At 49.2% G+C, this 19,923-nt stretch overlaps 1 protein-coding gene across 3 annotated transcripts; it reads left to right on the plus strand.

The window, feature by feature from the left end:
• The first annotated feature begins 287 nt into the window (after window positions 1-287).
• On the plus strand, window positions 288-19,170 carry ADAMTS13 (ADAM metallopeptidase with thrombospondin type 1 motif 13). Of its 3 annotated transcripts, none has more exons than XM_069031512.1 (29): window positions 288-439; window positions 774-840; window positions 1,652-1,935; window positions 2,081-2,222; window positions 2,577-2,716; window positions 3,384-3,467; window positions 3,545-3,669; window positions 3,966-4,112; window positions 4,464-4,598; window positions 5,123-5,273; window positions 5,892-5,996; window positions 6,436-6,587; window positions 6,687-6,750; window positions 7,285-7,411; window positions 7,764-7,912; window positions 9,230-9,350; window positions 10,009-10,089; window positions 10,340-10,521; window positions 10,949-11,084; window positions 12,667-12,796; window positions 13,410-13,599; window positions 13,832-13,949; window positions 14,284-14,413; window positions 15,258-15,462; window positions 15,933-16,230; window positions 16,708-16,854; window positions 17,309-17,485; window positions 17,802-17,986; window positions 18,277-19,170. In XM_069031512.1, exons 1-29 carry the CDS (start codon window positions 368-370, stop codon window positions 18,433-18,435), a joined length of 4,203 nt encoding a protein of 1,400 aa, XP_068887613.1. In that variant the 5' UTR covers window positions 288-367; the 3' UTR covers window positions 18,436-19,170. The 3 variants fall into 3 exon arrangements, with proteins under 3 accessions (XP_068887613.1, XP_068887616.1, XP_068887615.1); XM_069031515.1 differs by having other exon boundaries at window positions 13,835-13,949; XM_069031514.1 differs by having other exon boundaries at window positions 2,580-2,716.
• The last annotated feature ends 753 nt before the right edge of the window (window positions 19,171-19,923 follow it).

Consider the following 19,923-nt stretch of genomic DNA (forward strand, 5'->3'; position numbering starts at 1 on the left):
CGCGCTTGGGTTCCGGGACGGGGGGAGGAGGGGGATGGCTGCAGAGTTCCGGGGCTGGGGGGTCGCGGGGTGACCCCCGCCACACACGGGTGTGTCCCCAGGGCCACATGGCCCCCATCCCCCCCCGAGCCGCCCCTTGGCCGCCGGGGCTGGCGCACACTGCGGAGAAGCCGCGGACATTGCGCAAGGCGGCCGCGCTCCAGCTGCCGGTGCGGCCGCGGCCCCCCGCTCCAAGGCTGTTTGCTCCAAGGCTGTTTGCTCAGAGGCTGTTTGCTCAGGGGCTGGTTTTGCTCTTCCCTTCCGCTCCACGTGATGCCTTGGGCCGAAATCTCGCCCTGCTCGGCGCGGAGACCGCGGCTCCTCCAGCATGACCGTCAGCTTGGCGCTGCGGGCGCTCGTGATGCTCCCGCTGGGGCTGTGCTGGCCGCCGCTCCCAGAGGTGAGTGTGACCTCCAGAACAGCCCTTCCAGGAACGCTTCGGTGTTTCTAAGAAAAGTTAAAAAAAAAAATTAAAAAAAAAAAAAGAAGAAGAGGAGACGACACGATTCTAAGCCAAACTGCGTCCGAGCTCACTAATCACGAAGATAAAGCTGTTTCCTCTGGGTGGCTGTTGTGCAGCCCGTGCTTAGCGCGGAGTAAAGCCACGAGAACTTGGCTCTGGGACTTGCTGAGCTGTTTGCTGGCGTTCCTTCCAGGTTAGGTCCAGAGAAGGGATAGTCTTGTATCCATTTGTTTTTCGTGAAAAAAATGTAAAGCTCTTCTTCTTCTTGCAGAAATTCCTCAGCGCTTTGGATGCGGGAGATGTTTTCTCTTACTTTGGAACCAGCTCAGTGCCTGATGGTATGCAGGGCTCAAGTCCTTCTTCGGTTTAGAGCACATCTGTCAGCTGATTTCCAGTCCTGGGTGTTTGACAGGGCTGAGAACACTGATTAACAGCCCCTGGTCTGACAAGCATTTGGTGTTCTTGAGTCCCAGTGCAAGTGAGACAATCTGGGTTTCAGTGTGAGAGTGGCTGAAGAGCTGGGTCAGAGTGTAAAATCTGCTGAAGGAGATGTGTTCAATCTCTTTGCACATTTCTGCTGCAGTCCCACTCTCTGTGTTGGTGTTTTTCTATGATCTTCTGACGAAAGCTTTAGACTAAGGGTAACTTTAAATACTTGTTAATTTTTTTTTAAGATAAATGCACAAAGAGATTTGAATTCTAGGTCTGGATTGGTGGTAGCTCAGAATAAAGATATGTTTTGGAGTCTCAAATCCCTAAAGGAAGGGTATTGTCTCCTTTTGAATTCACCTAGTGCTCATCCCAGTGTCTTTTTCTGGATTGTGATAATTCCCACTCAGTAATAGGTAAAATCTGCAGGAATGAAACTGTCTCAGCCTTTTTTAGATGAACTGTTCTCCTTAGTGAGAGAGCAAAAGCAGCAATAAATGCGGTGCCAGGTCCTGTGGTGTGTTTTCAGTCAGATTATCCTCACTTTGGAATACCCAAAAGCACAGGCATTCTCTGACTGTTGACACCATGACCCCAAGAGGCCACAGCTGGTGTTTGTAGGGTATTTTTCCTGGGGAGATAGACCTTACACTGGGGTTTTGTGTATCATCATTTCTCATAACTGCTCCCCTTGTTCTGATCTTGTTTCATTTCTTTCAGTACCTGAGTTCGTTGTGGCTGAGCCAACTTGCCCTTGTAAAGGAGAACATTTTGGGCTGAGGCCCTGTCGGGTCCAGCATTGCTCCATCCAGGCCTGGGGCCAGCTCTATGCCTTCGAATTTCTAGAGGACCACGCCCTCCTTTCCTCCTCCTTTGTGAGCAGCCAGGTGGTGAACTCTTCCTTTATTTTACTGAAGAGATTCCCAGGGAACTGCTTTGCAGGTGGAAAGCCCCTGCAGCCTCCTGGGGCCACGTGCAGGGTCACCTTCTGTGAAGGGCAGCTGGTGAGTATGAGCTGAAAGAGCCTTTGGAGGGTGGCAGCTTCATGCCCCAAACGTGTGTGAAGCATCCACTGAATGAATCTTTGCCATCTCCATGGATAGCAAATGTCTTTGGAAAAACTCAGAGGTGGAATTTTATCTGCTTTAGCAAGGACTCGTCACCATGGGTGAGGAGAAGATTCACATCAGGCCAGTCAGGAGCAAAGATGTGGCTCTGCTGAGGGACCTTGGCTTCTCCAACCCTCACATCCTGTTCAAAAGTGCTGCAAGAGAGGCAAAGCCAGCGAGAGGTAACAGACATGGGGAGGGAGCCCTGCTGGAAAAGCTGTCTCCAGGGGGATTGCTTCCATGAGCTCAGAGGAAAAACTGGTGTTCACAAATACATGAGTAGACTCGAAAACATTTCTCACCTTGCTGAGCTGTGCCCAGTGTGTTTGATGTGGGTGGTTGTTATTTTGATAGCACAGGTGTGTTGTTAAAGCTGCTGACAGGTGGAAGACACCAACAGAAGTGGGGAAACTCGAGCCAGCCCCTGGAGAAGGGGACTCACAGCTGTGTTATTGCAGCCTTTGGGGAAAGGGAGTGGGTCTGTAGGATCTTTTATGGTGCTTTTGAACCTCCCCGTGCCCTTTTGTGCTGTCCAGCAGGGCGGGCTCCTCCTCGCCTGCAGAAGAGGGCTGAGGCAGCTGTCAAACATCTGGAGCTGATGGTGGTGGCAGGGCCAGATGTTTACTTGTACCACAAAGAGGACACGGAGCGATACGTCCTGGCCAACCTGAACATTGTGAGTGGCTCTGTGATGCTGCCCCAGAGGGGGCTCCAGGCTGTGTCCCAGGCAGCACCTCTGGGAGGGAACTCTCAGGGTGGTTGGGGTTACCTGTCCCTGGTGCAGAGCTCATGTGCAGGGCATTGCTCTGTGCTTCCCTAGGCACAAAATTCCCCAAATTCCCTTGCACAAGGAGCTGCATGAGTGAAAGAAGATCTTAGAGGATTTAAAACCCACCTAGAAAATGTAGCTCTGAGTTTCACGACTAATGTTGCAACTCACATAAAGAGTTTTCTCACCCTGTTGCTTTCAGGGGGATTGAACTAAATCCACTGAATCAGTCTCATATTTTACATTTCAGTGTTTTATTTCTGTTGCATAATTTTCATGTCTGCCTTTGCTATTATTAAGAGCTTGGCTTGGCATTTTCAGTGTGTGTACTGCAGAAAAGTCTTGGCCGTTCTCTCCCCTATGAAACTTTTCCTGCAGATTCTTCTCTCTGCTTCAGAGTGTCTGACAAATCCAACCTCATCTCTCGACAGGTTTATTCACATTTGTATGTGTTAACTTTTGCATATGTTAATGTTGTAGTTACCTTTGTAGTGAGTGCAGCCCAGTTCTTGGGGAACAGCGAGTGGGAGTCCCCAAACCCCTTCTTTACTGACTCCTTTCTGTCTCTTCTCAGGGAGCGGAGCTGCTCAGAGATGCCTCACTGGGGGCTCATTTCAGGGTTCACCTCATGCAAATGCTGGTTTTGAGAGAGCCAGAGGTAAGGAGAGGGCTGTGTTTGAGTGTTGTCCAAGCTCAAGGCTGTTTGGAATGTGCCAACGTGTGCCTTCCCTCCAGGCAGAGCTGAACATCACAACCAACATCACCTCCTCCCTCATCAGCGTCTGTGAGTGGAGCAAGAGGGTGAACCCCCAGAACGACTCTGACCCCCAGCATGCTGACATTGTCCTCTACATCACCAGGTGCTGAGCTCCCTGCCCTGGGAGGGACTGGGAAATAGGATTAGGTCATTTCATTCAGTTCTGCTTGTCTGAGGACATCTGGATTTTTTAATGGGGAATCCTCGTAAATTTTGAGCAGTGGGCACTTGTGGGACCCTATTGCTGCCATCTTGCCCCAGGGAGCTCCATGTGTCAAAAGAAAGGTAGCTGGATTCCAGACCAGGAAAGCTCAGATCAATTCAGCTGAATGCCTAAACCTGACTTTCCTTGCTGTGGGGGTTCTTTGCTCTTTCCTCTCTATGTCTCCCTTACTTTAGGTTTGACCTGGAGTTGCCTGATGGGAACAAGGAGCTTCGTGGAGTGACTCAGTTAGGGGGAGTGTGCTCCTCCTTCTGGAGCTGTGTGATTACCCAGGACACTGGCTTTGACCTTGGAGTCACCATAGCCCATGAGATTGGGCACAGGTCAGTAGGAAACTGCCAGAGCAGCCCAGGAGGTTTTATTCAGGTAAAACCATCCTCCAGTTCAAGGAAAAAAGCAAAAGGATCACTTGACGTAAAAGGGAACTTGCCACGGATTATTCTAAACCTTTTGGTCATGGTCATGGATTATTTTGGAAAGAGTTCCTTGCATTTCTTGCATTCCTGCATGCTCTGTGACAATTAAAAGCTGCAAAGAGGAGAGAAACCCTTTGTGACAACAGTAGAAGGAAGGGCTGCAGAGGGAGCTCAGTCCTTGCTTAGAGAAGAGAGGCTCTGAGGGAATGCAGCCTCTGGGTTTCTTCTCCTCAGGGCTCTGTGCTGCTTCTGTTACAGCCTTGGAATTGCCCACGATGGCGAGGGGAATCTGTGCAGCAGCAGTGGTTTCATCATGGGCTCAGCAGGAAACCACAACAGCATCGACCTCACCTGGTCTCCGTGCAGTCGGGAGCAGTTCCTGGCCCTTGTCAGGTAAGGGAATGGTTGAGTTCTTCAGTTCCCTGTGCTGGGAGCTTAGGAGAGAAAACCTCAAAGAATAAAAAAAAAAAAATTACTGAAAAATGAGGAACAGTGAAGAGCTTGGGGTTTGTTTATCTCTTAGCACTTGTTGCTGAGGTTAAACCCAGTTTTTGCTTCGCGTAGCTGGAAGTGGCTTTGGTTGGTGCCTGACGTGCCTGGGCTGGGGTGGATTTCTCAGACACTGGCTCAGCCTGCACGTTTTATTTACACCATCAGAGCATCCAGGCTCAGACAGGCACTGCAGGCTGTGTGCTGGCTGGGTGCAGGACAGGAATGGGATAGAACTCCAGCAGCAGGGAACTCTGAGCATCTCCAGGCAGCTGCTGCAACTAAATCCATCCCAGCCCACAGCGAGCATGTGTTGTCTGGGAAAGCAGCAGCCAACTCCCAGAGTGAAACTCAGCACAAGATTGCAAACATGTCATTGTCCTCACTACCCACAGCTGGGAAAGTGATATTCCTCATGTTTCTATCAGTACAGGCCAAACAAGCTGCTTGAATGACCTGCCGGACATGGACGGCAGCATCCCGGGGTGGAAGCCTGGCTTGTACTACGGAGCAGATGAGCAATGTAAAATAGCCTTTGGGAGTGTGGCCACAGCTTGCACCTTTGCTGACAGCAATGTTGTAGGTAGAAAGTTTGTCTGTCTTGCTAAGGGCAGCAGGGAAACGTTCAGGAGCCAAAATTCGGGGAAAGGGGGCTGGCAGCATTTTTATTCTGAAGGGATTGAAAGTGCTTTTCTGCCACAGATTTCTTGGCAAGGCTTTAAAAACGTTTCCCTTCTTTCCATCACTTCCTTCCTCCACATAAATCTCCTGTAAGGTTTGCACAGTTGGGTGCTGTTGTGCACAGCTGGCCTGGCAGTGCTGGGTGCACCCACCCAGGGTCCTGCCTTGGGGAATTCTTGTTCACTGGATTCCTCCAGCTTCCCCACCACAGCTCAAATCCCTTTGTCTGGGAAACACAGCGTGTTTAATAGCTGCCATCTGGACATGTTTTGTTAATGAGGAAACACTAAGGTGGGTGAAACTTTAATTGCTTCAGTTGATCATCTTCCAGCGTTACAGCTGGTGATCACTACAGTGATGGTCTTTTGACTTGCCCACAGCTTTTGCCCAATAGCAGGAAAAATGAGGGAACTTGCATTGTTGGGTGGCTGTGAGAAAAGCTGGGACATGCACTATTTAGACTTTTGGGGCTGCTGTGTTGCTGAGCCTGACTCCCTGATTTTCTTGTCACACCAGGACATCTGTAAAGTTCTCTCATGCCATGTACAACCTGCAGACAAATCCAGCTGTACTCGGCTTCTGGTTCCCCTCCTGGATGGAACTGAGTGTGGGATCAACAAGGTAAGGAGGCTCCCACCAGGAGTGGGTGTGGTGCTGTGGAGCTCAGACAGCGAGGCTTTGTCAGTGTCTGGAGGGTACCTGGCACTCTCTGCCCCTCGGCCAGGGAGCTAAAACCAGTCATAACCTGGTACCATTATGTCCTGATCGTGCTGTTTCCACCTTGTCTTTATCTCTGGAGTTGCTTTGCAGTTCTCTAGCCTGATATCTGAGCTCTCCTTCAACTTGAAATGACCTGCCTGCTCTGTTTTTTAACCCCAACCTCACGTTAGACCCTAATTAGGCATGGGACTCTTCAACCTCTAGCGAGAAGGTGCCTCATTCACCTTGGGATTCTCTGTTACTGGGCTGCCAAAGATGGGGACTTGTGCCAACCAAAAAGTTGGCCCTGCTGGGTTCACTGCTGCCAGTTCTGTGTGTTCTTGTGTGTTCTTGGTCCTAGTGGTGCTCCAAGGGTCAGTGCAGCTCTCTGGAGGAGCTGAACCCCATGGCTGTGGTCCATGGGCACTGGTCTGCCTGGAGCCCCCTCTCCCCGTGCTCCCGCAGCTGCGGCGGGGGGGTCGTGGTGAGGCAGCGCTTCTGTAACAACCCCAGGTGAGAGTGGGGACCTGGCTGTCCTCAGGGCCTCAGAGCTGAGTCTTCTCCTTTGCTTGGGACAATCCTGCCTCTGTTGAGGAATTCTGTCATTTCCAGGCCTGCTTTTGGGGGGCAGGAGTGCCACGGTGCCAGCGTGCAAGCAGAGATGTGCAATACACAGGTAACGGAGCTCGACATCATCTGAACTTCTCTTTGAACACTTGAACCTTTTGAGGGCTGTGTGTTTTGTGACTGTCCTTCCCACAGCTGGCTGTTCTGGGAAAGAGGACTAAAGATCTGGTGTACAGCCTCCATCTGTCTGACAGCACGAGAGGTATTTGTGCCACTGAAGGCAGCAGGATTATTGGATAGCATTGTTCACATGTAATGAAGCATTTTCTCTATGCCCCCATAGCAGGACAGATGCTGAGAAAACAGTGACTCACAATGATGGTTTTCTTCAGAGGGACTTTCTTGTATGGGTCCTGTTTTCCTTATCTATTTATTTTGTATAAATAGCAAAGATATCAGCTTCCAAGCACCATTCTCTGCATATCCTGCAGCTTCCCTTTAAAGTGGTTTTCTTTCTTGGCATTGTTTGGGTGTTTTACGTAGCAGCCACTGTGTTTTGCCTTTAGCTAGAGGGTTAAATGCTGCTTGGGACCCTGTGCTCAGTCACTTCCTTTCCTTACACAACAATCTCTCTGGGATCCAGGCCTGTCTGATGACCCAGCAGGACTTCATGGCTGAACAGTGTGCAGCAACAAATTTAAAGCCACTGTACCTTGATGTAGAAACACCCTCTTTTTATACCTGGACTTCTGCTCTTGGCTTTGCCAAAGGTAAGGAGTGCCTGAAACGTCAGTTTGTGCAGGGAGTGCTCATGCACCTGTCTGTACTTTGGAGTTAGAAGGCTGTTCCACTCTTCTAGTTTTCACATGAAACCTGGGTACTCTCTGACAGATCATAGAATCCCAGATAGGTTTGGGTTGGAAGGGACCTTAAAACTCATCTCATCCCACCATGGCAGGGACACCTTCCACTATCCCAGATTGCTCCAAGCCCTGTCCAACCTGGCCTTGGACACTGCCAGGGGTGGGAGTCCACAACTTCTCTGGGCTTTTTCCCATTGCTTGATGAGCAGCCATGTGCCTTCCTGAAAGAGTAACTCCTTCCTTGTGCCTGCTGCTCCAGGGGACCTGCTCTGCAAGCACACGTGCAGGGCCGTGGGGAAGGAGTTCATGGTGAGCCGCGGGGACAATTTCCTGGATGGAACCAGGTGTGAGCAGGATGACACGGAGCACCACGGGCATCTCCATCTGTGTGTGATGGGGAGATGCAGAGTAAGTGACTGGGGAGTCCAGGTGAACCCCTGACAGGTGATCTGCACCAAAGGAGTCAGGGGAAATCGTGCTAGGAAAAAACACAGTGCCCCAAACAACAGAGCGAGCTCTTCTCAGAAGGGAGTTTTGTTCTTGGTGTGTTGGATGGAGTCCAAAAATCTACTGATCTGTCTGTGCATCCAATGCCCTCTAGATAAGGCATTCTGCTAATTATGCAGTAAACACACAGGGCTATTCACCCCTAAGCCAAGAAGCAATTGGTTTATGTGTTGGTGGAGGAGACCTCATGAGCTGCTCAGTTTGCCTGCTGCAATTAGCCCCACAAAATGTCTTGGAGGCAAGTTCCATGGCTTGAATTACTGGGCCAGTGGCAAGATAAGGAGCAAAACCTGGAGATCACAAGTCAACAGATTGATTTTTGGAATATCACTGATAAAACTGGAGTTTTTTTCCTGGGCTGGACCTGAGGAAGGCATTCTTTCCCGATGACCTTGGATACAACTCCCCCGCGCTGTCTGCATTTTAGGAACTGCTCAGAGCTGACCCGGGTGGATGTTTTCTGTTGTTTCTTTACATTCCCAGAATACTCTTTGTAAATTTTATGTTTTTCTCATTATCCTCATGCTCACCGTGTTTTGTGAAGTGCTTCCCCCCATGAACAGCAGAGGGTGTAGGCACAACCTGTTCTGATTTTGGCTGTTTTATTGGCAGCAGTGATAAATATGCATGTTATGGCAGCTTCCAAAGCCTGGGATCAGTGCCTCCAGCATAAATTCAGCAGTTGCATATGTTTTGCTGTTAAGCCTGCTGAGATCCTCCTGTAGCTTTGTGTAAATTAGTCTTGTTCGTGGGAATGGGGATAGAATCTCTCTTCTGAGTTCCATGGGACTGAAGGATGTGAGCTAGGTTTGGCTTTGGGAGTTTGGGGAGCTAAAGATTCCTTCAGAACCTGCCATTCATGTTTACTGTCCCCCTGGGCTTTTGTTTTTTTCCTCCCTCCCTCCAGAAAGAGTTCATAGAAGAGAGCACAGAGCTTTGGGTTTAGGTAACAGGAGAGATCTTTTTGGGCTGCTTCTTACAGGAAAGAAAATGTCACAGTTACTGAGAGCTGTGCTCTCAGCTAAGACCTCCCAGTCCCTGGCTTTGCACGCTGCTGCCCAGTGGTAGGTCTAGGTACAAACTGCATCTTTTTCTTCAATGTCTTCCTAAACCCAAATTGCAAATGGAAAGGGCAGTTTCAGGAATTCAGGCAATGTTGCTTTTGCTCACTTGTTTTCTCAGAGCAGGCCAGGCTGACAGACTCTCCCCTCTGCTCAGGCATTCGGGTGTGATGGCCAGATGGGCTCCAGGAAGGTCATGGATCCCTGCAAGGTCTGTGGGGGTGATAACTCCACTTGCACCCAAGTGAGTGGATCCTACACAGAAGGAAAAGCTCAAGGTGTGTAGCCCTCCCCCTCAGGCTCTGCATTGTGCTGCTGTTTGTGTGCAGAGTCAGTGTTCACAATCTTCTGTATGTGACTTCTCCCTTCTGCTTCTGCTTGATTTTATTTTATGGAGGGTATGGAGATGGATTTTGGGTGGCCCAATGGAGTGAGATAACTGTCGTGTAGGCAGAGTGCTTTTTTGGTCAGAATTTTCTGGATGTGGATCAGAAATGTAACTGTTTGGGAAGCCCAGCAAATTGTTGGGAGCTGGGGGTGATATCAGATCATAGAATCATAAATATCCTGAGCTGGAAGGGACCCACAAGGATCATTGGGTCCAACTCCTGGCCCTGCACAGGACAGCCCAACAATCCCACCATGTCCCTGAGGGTGTTGTCTGTGCTTCCTGAGATGTTCAATGTCCATTTGGGAACTGGTCTGGCTCTTGCAGTCTCACCTTGAGCTATTAGCAGAAAACCTAAAAAGAACCACAGAAAGGTGAGAACAGGACACAGAATCCAGCTCATTTGTGTTTGCTGTGTCACCATCACCGTGTCCAAGCTGAGGAGCAGGGTCAGTGTGAATTCAGGAGTTGAGCTGCAATCTCTAGCCTTCCCAACAGAGGTTCAGTGCTGGAAGGTGACCACATCTTCCTCCTTTCCACCCTTCCAGAGTACGTGACATTTCTGTCCCTGCCCTACAACACCACCTCGGTCCATGTTGCCAACAGGAGGCCTCTCTTCACACACCTGGGTGAGTGGAATGAAAAGGAGAGAAGGGGATGCAGGCAGGGCTGAAAGGAGCTTGTGCCAACAAAGAAATGGAATTCTTGGTGCTGCGTTTTGCTCGTGGGATGCTCTCCAGTGGGAAGCTGCAGAAGACACGCTCCTTGGGATGCCCAACTTGGGCCAAACTGGTTCCTACCAAGAGGGCAGCCAGTAGCTGCCAGCACCAGGGGATCCTGGTGACCACACCTTGTCTCTTACCATCACTGCTCCTCCAGCTGTGAAGGTTAAAGGCGAGTACGTGGTGGCTGGAAAAGGAAAAATCTCACAGAATGTCACCTACCCGTCAGTTCTGGAGGACAACCAGATCAAATACCAAGTGTTTCTCACCAAGGACAACCTGCCAAGCCTGGAGGAGATCCATGTGGATGGGCCAACGCGGGAAGAAATTGAAATACAGGTACATTAAAGCAGCAGAGCTGGGTGGGGGCCAGGCAGAAGTGGGCAGGTTTGGGTGGCTGTGCTGCAGATCCCAGGTGTGGTGGATTCAGGTGACTTTGTGTCCAAGGCTGGGGGAGATGGTGTTCACTGGAGAGTGATAGTATTGCTTTTCTGGGGAATGGCTGGGGCTTCCTGCAGGCTTCCTGCAGGTCTGGGGGTGATTGTGTGGGGGAAACCCACACCAAGTTAAACCTTCTGCTTGGTTTAATCATTTTCAGTGCCCAGAATTCACAGGGTGAGTGCTCTGACTGCATCTGCCTGGGACTGAGGCATTGCAGTGAGGCTCAGGGTTGGATGGAAAGAAGGGGGATTGGCTGCTCCTTCCTCCATCCTAAGGAATAAATCCAAGTTTTCTTGTGCATCGACCACAGTTTTTCCTTGCCCAGGTCTACAGGAGGTACACAAAAGAATATGGCAATGTCACCAACCCAGACATCACCTTCAGCTACTTCGTCCCCAGGGAGAACCTGACCTATGTGTGGATTCCTCAGCAGGGCCCATGTTCAGTGACCTGTGGGGAAGGTGAGGCAGCAGGACTCTGTCTTCACTTTTTATGGAGACTTCTGGTTTAGTCTGAACTGAATTTAAAAGCAGAGTGCTGGAAATGATTGCTGCAGTTGCCGGGGTTAAACTGAACCGAAGAAAAACGTGGTGGAGCTTTTGAATTGAATGAACAAATCAGCAAATGGGCTGAATCCTCAGAATGATACTGAAAATGTTTGATCATGGAGAGGATTTTTAAACAGGTTTTAACTGAACTCTTGGTTTTAAGACTAAATAATTTTCTCAGATTTTTCAAAATTCTTGAAGACTATAACCTGAAGTTGGCTAAACATCAGAAGTCTGAGACCAAAGGGGTATCTGGTATCTAACTAAAGCCTCAGAGCTAATTATGAAACTTCCTTCTTAGAATTCTATTCCTGTGCCATGGCTAATCCTTTCTGTCTCCCTAAAGGAATCATAATGCAGATTGTAACAGTTCACTCTGATAGATGGCCTGACATCTCGTTTACCAGATAATTCAGATGACACTGTCAGGCCTCTCAAGACTTCTGTGACGAGGATTTAGAAAATGTATTAATGAATATTTATGGCAGTCAATCTATACAACTAGTTATGCCTGGAGAGCTTTTCTCCAGCAAATCCCCCAGGTGAACTGAAGTAAAGAACTCAGAATGCTCCAGAGCCTCCAGCTAATGCAATCACAAACAGAAGAAAAAAAAAAAAAAAGAGAAAGTCAGGACTTAAAATAACAGAAAGTTGAGAATCTGGGCTGGAATTGCACCTTGAGAGCTGTGAGTGGTGCACAGGCCCTCCTTAGCAATGGTCATTATTTGAAAACAAGGAGGGTAGAGCAAAGAGAAGGTTGCTGATTGATTTTGGACATTTGGTGCTCAGGGTCATGCTGCCTGAGATTCAGAAATGCCTGGCTCTCCTGTAGCCCAGTCCTTGAAAGGAGACTCCTTTTAGCTTTGCTTGTAATTTCTTTGAGTCTGACTTTTCATCTGCTTTGCTTTTTAGGTTCGTTATCGTTACAAATCTTCTGTAGAGCTGTAGCTTATGAATATTTCATTCCTTGCCTGCTGCAGGCACTGGAAGTCTCCAGTTTCTCTGCCAGCACCTCTAGCCTGGTTTTGGCTGTTGATGATGCCTTTGAGGAGGTTGGTGCTGTCTGAGCACAAAGGCTGTGTGATGATATTACCTGGTCAGTTCTACACAGTGGCATTTAAAACCAGCTCCTCCTAGAGCTTATTTGCTGTCCCTCATCAGTCAGATCATTAGAAGTAATTTGTTCCAAATTATGATTGATATCCTTGTTCTTTCAAACAGCCAGTTTAGGGCAACCCTTCCATTTTGGCAGGGGATTATCAATCAGACTTCTCCTCTGCTGGGGTGCTCACCTTGGAAAATCACTTTAAAACTCTTGAGGGAGGTTATGTCACAAAGAAGGGGTTTGTGTGTTTACAGAAGTCTGTATTCCCACACACCCCATTTTCTTACACAGGTGATTGAGTGAAGCAAAATCTCTGCATCTTCCTACCATAGCAGAGGGGAGCTGTTCACCCTGGTTATAACTTCAATTCCTTTTCCTTTTGTATCCCAGGGGTGCTCCCAGTGGTTCATGCGTGCTTTGATCAGACCAGGAATGAAGTAACAGAGGATCAGTGGTGTCTGGAGCTGCCCCAGCCCCTCCCAGAGCACAAGCCTTGTGCCATGGAGCCGTGCCTGTACAGGTTGGTGTTCCTGGGAGCTCAGCTGAATTCCTGCTTTTCTCTGCCACTCTGCATTGGTGTTGTGCAAGGTGGAAAAAAGAGAGAAGTATGAAGTGGTTTCCTCGTAATTACAATGGGGTAGCAGATCCCAAACCATGTTCTGTCTTTCCTGGTCCCATGAGGTAATTGAGATGTCAGCTGAAGGATTGGGAAATAGTCCTTCCAATGTTTTACAGTAATCTGCTAAATTGAGATACTCTGAGGGCATGGCCAGAAGGAGATGGCTCTCACGTCCTCTCCAAGATGGTGCCAACAAAGAGGGTTGACCCTTGTGTTGTTTATTCTGGAAGGAGGACCAAGGGCCAAGCCTGCCCAGACACTGCCCTCAGAGACATTTCAGTGTTCAATCAAAAGTGATCACACTGTGAACTATAGCTCCTTAGCTTAGGTGCTTTTAGTCCTTGAAAGCTGTCAGTGAAAGAACTTAAACTGTCCTGTCAGTCACATCCAGACAAAGCTCTTGAAACAGAGAAGCTGAATCCTCTGCATGGCCCATTTCTGTGACCAGTGTCCTGAGTAATGAACCTCCCTGATCCAGGTGGGAAACAGAGCGATGCCATTGCCTCCCATTTAGGTGGAAGATGTCTGAGAGAGATGAATGCTCTGCTGTCTGTGGGACTGGAGTTGCCCAGCAGAACCTGACCTGTGTGCAGTTCCATGATGGCCTGGAGACTGTAGTGGATGACAGCTTGTGCCCAGCAGAAGAAAAACCCCTCTCCCTTGTGCCATGTGTGGTCAATGTGTGCCCTTTGGGCTGGGACAAAGTGAGTTTGCTGGCTTGGCTTTTCCTCACTGTGAGCTTTGCACTTTTATCCACCAGTTAAGAACCACCAGCTTACTCCTGGAGCCCGGAGGGTGGTTTGCACCACTGCTCTGCCCAGTTAAAGCTTCATCCTGTCACTTTAGGCAGCTCCATCCCTCTTTAATTAAGCTGCTGGATGCCTCAGTTCATCATGGTGGTTTGTTTAAGGCAGCTGTTTTTTGCTCTGTTCTGAGGAGGAAGATGCACACTTACTTCAGCCTCTGGAGTCACCTGGGCACATCCAGCTGGAAAATCGGACTGTGTATGTCTGGAGCCCTGTAGCTGGGGAGTGTTCTGTCTCCTGTGGTAGAGGTGAGGCCTTTCTGTGCTGCAGGGAAATGTTGCTTGGCTCTAGGTGTGAATCCAGTGCCTGGGAGCCTCGGGGACCTGATCTTTCCCCCTCTACAGTTCTAAGTGTAGCTGTGTTCACAATTATTTTGGAAGGGGCAAGGAGGCCTGGCTCAGACAGAACAATTTAGAGGGTGGTCTGGCTGCTGCTGTGCTTCAGAGCTGGGGTGATGAGTGCAGTAAGAGTGCCATGGCTTGGGCAGAGTTTGCTTGGTTTGTACACACAGATGTGACACTTCTGACTTACTTTCAACCCTTGCACATCCAAACCACGCAGTCAGATTGCTTCCCTTCCTAGGTAAGGCTCAGCTGCACTATGTTTGTGTGGCTTTTGACACCAAAGAAGAAACCCAGGAGGAAAACTGTCAGCCAGTGCCAAAGCCAGAGAGCAGGGTGGAAGTCTGTGATCTCAACCCCTGCCCACCAAGGTAAAGCAGTTACCAGGAGACAACGAGCCAGTGAGGGGTCTTCCTTCTTCTCTCTGTCTCCAGGGACATGGTAAAGGAAGGGTCAAGCTGCTTTCCCCTTCTTTGGAAGCAAAGCCAGCTGCAAAAACGGTAGCACTGCTCCCTATCAGCAAACTCAGAGTTTTTCCTGGGCTGGTACATCTCAGACAGAAATAAGTGTAGTCCTCAGAGTCTGACTCCAGAGAAAAACTGAAAACCTCTCGATCCCTTATTACTCTGGGAAGCAGGAACAAATCCATAGCTGCAAAAGGTGGTGACACATTTGCCAGCTGTACAGTTTCCACAGAGCATCAAGGAAAGTAGCAAGAATTAAATACTCTCAGAATCTGGAATAGCTGCTCTGAAAACTGAAGGAAATGGATTGCACTTTCCTTAGGATTTGTGGTGAGCTTGCCCTGCCCTGTTTGCTGTGGGACTGGAAAGCTACTGGAACTTTTTTTACAGGATGCCACTCCCAGGGCCTCTGGGTCTGATCCTGATCTGAGGGTTCAGTGGTGTGTGTGTTTTGGAGGGAGATAAGATTCTTTCTGCAGTTAAGCCTGTGTGTGTCACCCTGGGGAGGGCGGTGGTGGACACAGAGGAAGATTCGGTGTGGATTTGAAATCTGTGTGCTCCTGGCAAAACAGGCATGCCCTCTGTATCCAACTCCAAACCTGCTGCAGGCTGCATTCCAAGTACTACAGAGAGTGTGAGGCAGAGAGTGAAGAAGGATTGAAGAGTGAGGGAGCTGCATTGCATTTTCTGCAGTGAGAGACAGGGTGGGGACTCATCACTAACTCACTTTTTCTCCTCCCTGCCCTGCCAGGTGGAAGGTAACCCCAGCTGGGCCCTGCTCCTCCAGCTGTGGGCTGGGCTTAGCAGTGCAGCTGGTCACCTGTGTGCAGATCCTCCACGGCCAGGAGGTCTTGCAGGAGGAACATTTGTGTCCTGTGGCAGAGAAGCCCCTCACCAGTGTCCCCTGTGTCATCCGAACGTGCTCTTACGAGTGGAGCTTCAGCGAGTGGTCAGAGGTACCTGCTCCCCTTCAGTTTTCCAGCTCTTCCCTTCCCTGGAGGCTACAGGGGAGAAGTACAACTTCTGCTTTGTCTGTTGGCTTCCCACAGAAATACTAAACTGTTTCCAAGGATGTTTTCCATCCTTTCCACTGCCCTGTGTTTAGCAGCCGTAGGTTTGCTTCCCACCTTCCTCAGCTAAAGTTTTGGCTGCAGCCTGGAAATGGTTTTGGCATGTTTTCTCCTGGAATGCAGATATTTTGGGACTTCTTTAGGAAGTGGTTCTGCAATTTAAATATATAGTTTGGAAGATCCCCTGGAAGGTGGGGCATCTTAGAGCTGATGGAACAAGAGCACTGACAGGGCAAGTGGCAGAAGAACATCAGTGAATCCCCCCAGATTGTGCCTGAGCCTATCAATGCATTTATTCCCAAATACCAGCTGGAATGCAGGGATAAAAGCAGCTCTGTGGGTTTGTTCCTCTGCAGTGTTCAACATCCTGTGGGAATGGCATTCAGACCAGGCAGGATTTCTGCCTCAGCTCTCTGACCCACAAGCCCGTGAACCCCCTTTTCTGCCGGCGCTTCCCCAAGGCCATCGTGGTGCGTGGCTGCTCCGCAGGGCCCTGTCCTGAGCAGGAGGGACCCGTGTCCCCTGGGGCAGAGCTGCAGCCAGTGACACCAGCCACACACCTGACAGGAGCTGCAGCTGGCACAGAGCACAGACACAAGGACCTGGATGTCCCTCTGTCTGCTGGGCCCCGGGAGCCGACAAAGCCTGGTGGAGGTGAGGAGGACACGGCCAAAAGGTGCTTCCTGTGTGCAGCTGGGCTGTGGTGATCCTGCTGCCAGCCAGGGACAGCAGCATGGGAGGGAATACATCTGGCTGGGAAGGAAACCCTGCTGTTCCAGCATGTCCATGGTACCTGAGCTAGGAACAATGCCTTGCTTCCCTGTGCTTCCCAAACCTCTTCTGACTTGGGAGCCTGTGGGACAGCAGCTCAAGGCTTCAGGGAGGGTTTAGACAACACTCTCAGGCACGTGGTGTTATTCCTGGGGTAGTCCTGTGCAGGGCCAGGAGTTGGACTCCATGATCCTTGTGGGTCCCTTCCAACTCAGGATGTTCTGTGGTTCTGGGATTCTGGGACTCTATGGCTCTTCCAGTGCTTTACCCAGAAGATGTGACTTCGTCTGTTCGTTGTGCCACGGAGGGAATTGCTGTAGTTCCTTCTGGGTGTGTTTCTCACCTGTCTCTGCTGTCCAGGTGTGTGTGGAAACCTCTTTCTCAATGCCACTGGGATCATCAACATGACAGGCGTGGAGAGCAGGGACTGCACGGTGGCCATCGGGCGTCCCCTGAGGGAGGAGATCTCAGTGACCATCCTGGAGAGCTCCCTCAACTGCAGTGCAGGTACAGCCTGGAGCTCTGGGATCCAGCCTGGCCCTCTGGCAAATCTGCACCTCTTCTGGTGCCCTGAAAAATTCTGGCTGCCTCAGAGCCTGTGTAATCTCTGAAACCATTTCACTGATTTTTTCTGTTCCACCAAGTTGTTGCCAGATGGAACAAAATGAAGATGCTGCTTGTCCTCCCCTCACACAGTGGCTTCTTACCTGTTCTGTTGGTAGATATGAGATGAAAGGAGCTTATGGGGTTAAAGAAGCTGCTTGTTTTGGCCTGTTATAAAACCCATGTAGCCTCTAGCTGGAATCAGCACAGTTAGATTAGTTAACTGGCCTCTTCTCATGACAGATTTTGATAAGATAGAAACAAGATGCAGAAATTACTTGATTCCAGACCTGTATAAGAGAGACTGGCTTTTACTTCAAGCAAAAGTGTTTCTAGGCCCTGTGCTCATCCGTTCCAGGTGAGGTCCTGCTGTTTTCTGGGCGAATGATGTGGCGGACAGGCTGCAGGAAGCTCCCTCTGTCACTGATAAATTCCAGAACCAACACACTGATTGTGAAACAGCGTGTTGTGCTGCCAGGAAACGGGGTCATTCTGCAGTACAACAGCAGAACTGCAGCCAAAAAATATTACCAAGGTACTGTACTGAGAGCTTTGCTCTTGCTGTAGATTAAGGCCCACAAGTTCCATGAATGGTGGTTGCCTATGGAAATCTATGGAAACCTTGCTTCATTTTTAGCAACTCACAAACCCCTTCTTGAGGAGTGTTGGAATTGGCATTAATTGTGGGCTACCCCTTTGTTTTAAAGGCAAACCCCAGACAGGTGTTTGCCGATGCTTGGATAAAAATCCCTAGAGAAACTCTTCTGCCTGTGTTTAATTTAAATGATTTCTTTCTTGGAGATGCTGGATGCTTCTCTAAACCATCTTCTCTTCTCCCTTTGCCCTGTCAGACTGTGACCAGCAGCTGTTTGGCCCCCAGGGTGAAATAGTGAATCCTGTGCAGTTGCCTGATCAGAGGCAAGAGGTCGTGTGTCGGACCTTCATCACGGTGGCTCCGCGGCAGCGCATCTCCATCCGTGCCCTGAACACTGACCTGGGCCCTGGAGGCAACCAGACACACTTCAACTATATCCTGGTGAGGAGGCAGGAACCTCCCTGGAATGATCTGGATGGGAACAAACCCATCCCCTTTAGAGATTTTCACCCAGATGCACAGTTCAGTCACAAATCAGGGACTCTGATCTCTGTTGTGTAAATGTAGATGGGAATGAGAATTTCTGATACCTACTGTATTTCTTCTAACCTTTGTAGCACAGCTTTTCCCTGAGTGATCAATCTGCAAGTCTCCAGTATTTTTTTTTTTTTTTGGTATTTATTTCATCTGTGGCCTGCTGAGATAAAATGGTTTGGTTTTTCCCCTTGCAGGTCCGAGATGTCAGCACCATGAAGACAGTGGTGTTCCATGGGAAGCAGCAATTCCTGTGGCAGTCAACAGGAAGCCAAGCTGAAATTGAATTCCATGAAAACGTTAAGGATCACAGAACCCATTTCTGGGCTGAATATCACGCTATTGAGCCCAAATAAAAGGGGCCAGAGCCACTGCACTGAGAAAGGCCCAGTTAGTCACTGCTGCCTGCTCACTGCACACATTTAATCTTCTTGCAACTTCTTCCTCATCTGTTGAGTAGGAACAATATCTGCTGACTCCTTTGGGATTTCTGCATTGATAAAGATCATACAAAAGATGTGTAACCCCCAAATATTTAGCAAATCTTTCTCATACGGAGTTTTCTGTCTGATTTGGTTGGCATTAATGCAGTTGACATGTCTGCAGGGGGTGACTTGGGCACTGGAGTGTCAGGGTGGGTCCTGCCTCTGTAATGTGGTGGCACCTTTTAGGAGAGTCATTTAATTTCTTGGTGGCCCAGTATAAACCTCTGTACACCACCAGTTACAAGTTACATTTTAGCCCTTAAATTCACTCTCTTGCCGTGTAAATTCCCCTCAAAATTGAGGCACAGTGAAATTGTGGAATGGAATGAAGAGGGCAAAGATGAGCTGCCAGCACAAGGCGATGTGTGGGGAGGGCAGTGCCACCCTAGGACAGGTCACTCAAAGCTTGAATGTTTTCAGGAGTTGGCTGAGCTGAGGCACTGCTGGCCTGGGCAAGCCCTGGTGACAGCTGGCTTTATGTGGGAGGACTAAATGACATCCTGAAGTGCCTCCCCAGCCACCCTTTCTGTGGTTGTACTATTGCCTATCTGACAGTGATGCCAGTACTTCTTTTCTATGAGAAAATAAAAGAATTCTGTCTCTTAATGCCAGGTTTGATGCCAGATCTGACTTACTTAGATAAGAACAGTAGCTGTGCTATTAATCTGTATCTTCACTTGACAGGAACTGTGGTTGGGGCTGCATGGACAAGCTGTGGCAGGAAAAGGGATTTTAGAGCAGTGGCAAATATTCACATGAGTTTCATTTAAATGTATTTTTTAGTTTTGTTTGTTTTTTTTTTTTTTTAATATCTTGGACATTGGACTGTGCTTTGGTCCAAATCTGTCATCCTCCTCAAAATCACAATATACTGCTTAAGGGGTCTTTTCTGCACCTGGAGCCTGGCTGAACACATCTGCACTTGCTCTTCACGCTGGATGCAATAAATGGTTCTGCCTGGGCAGTTTTAACCCTGCTCCTGCTTTCTCTCAGTTGGATTCTCTGACATCCTTCTACAACCACAAATATTCTTCTTAATTAACAGTTGGGGTTTTTTTGCTGGTTAAACCTGGAGTTTTTTGCTTGCCAGCCTCCAGATTTACGTTCCATTCCTGGAAGAGCCAGAAAGTAGAATCCTGAAGTGAGATCCTCGAGGAGCTGGAGCCATCAGCTATCCCACTGCAGTGCGTGGGTGATGCAGGCCCTGGGCCTTCATTTCCTGCCTGACAGGAGATGGTAATGAAAAGACATCCTTTCCTTAATCCTTTTTCTGTAACCTTTTAGCAGATGGGATCTGTCTTCCCACTCTGCTCTGGATCCCAAGTCTCACTGCTATGTGTTGTTCCAGATCGGGCTCTG

The sequence above is a fragment of the Aphelocoma coerulescens genome, chromosome 17 (assembly GCF_041296385.1).
Source record: "Aphelocoma coerulescens isolate FSJ_1873_10779 chromosome 17, UR_Acoe_1.0, whole genome shotgun sequence".
NCBI lineage: Eukaryota > Metazoa > Chordata > Aves > Passeriformes > Corvidae > Aphelocoma > Aphelocoma coerulescens.

Excerpts from the sequence above, each read along its gene's own strand:
- ADAMTS13 (XM_069031512.1), top strand. The coding sequence starts at position 368 with ATGACCGTCAGCTTGGCGCTGCGGGCGCTCGTGATGCTCCCGCTGGGG. Across the intron at positions 15,463-15,932 it reads GCTTCAGCGAGTGGTCAGAG|TGTTCAACATCCTGTGGGAA; the intron begins GTACCTGCTCCC and ends GTTCCTCTGCAG. Across the intron at positions 17,486-17,801 it reads AGCCAAAAAATATTACCAAG|ACTGTGACCAGCAGCTGTTT; the intron begins GTACTGTACTGA and ends TTGCCCTGTCAG.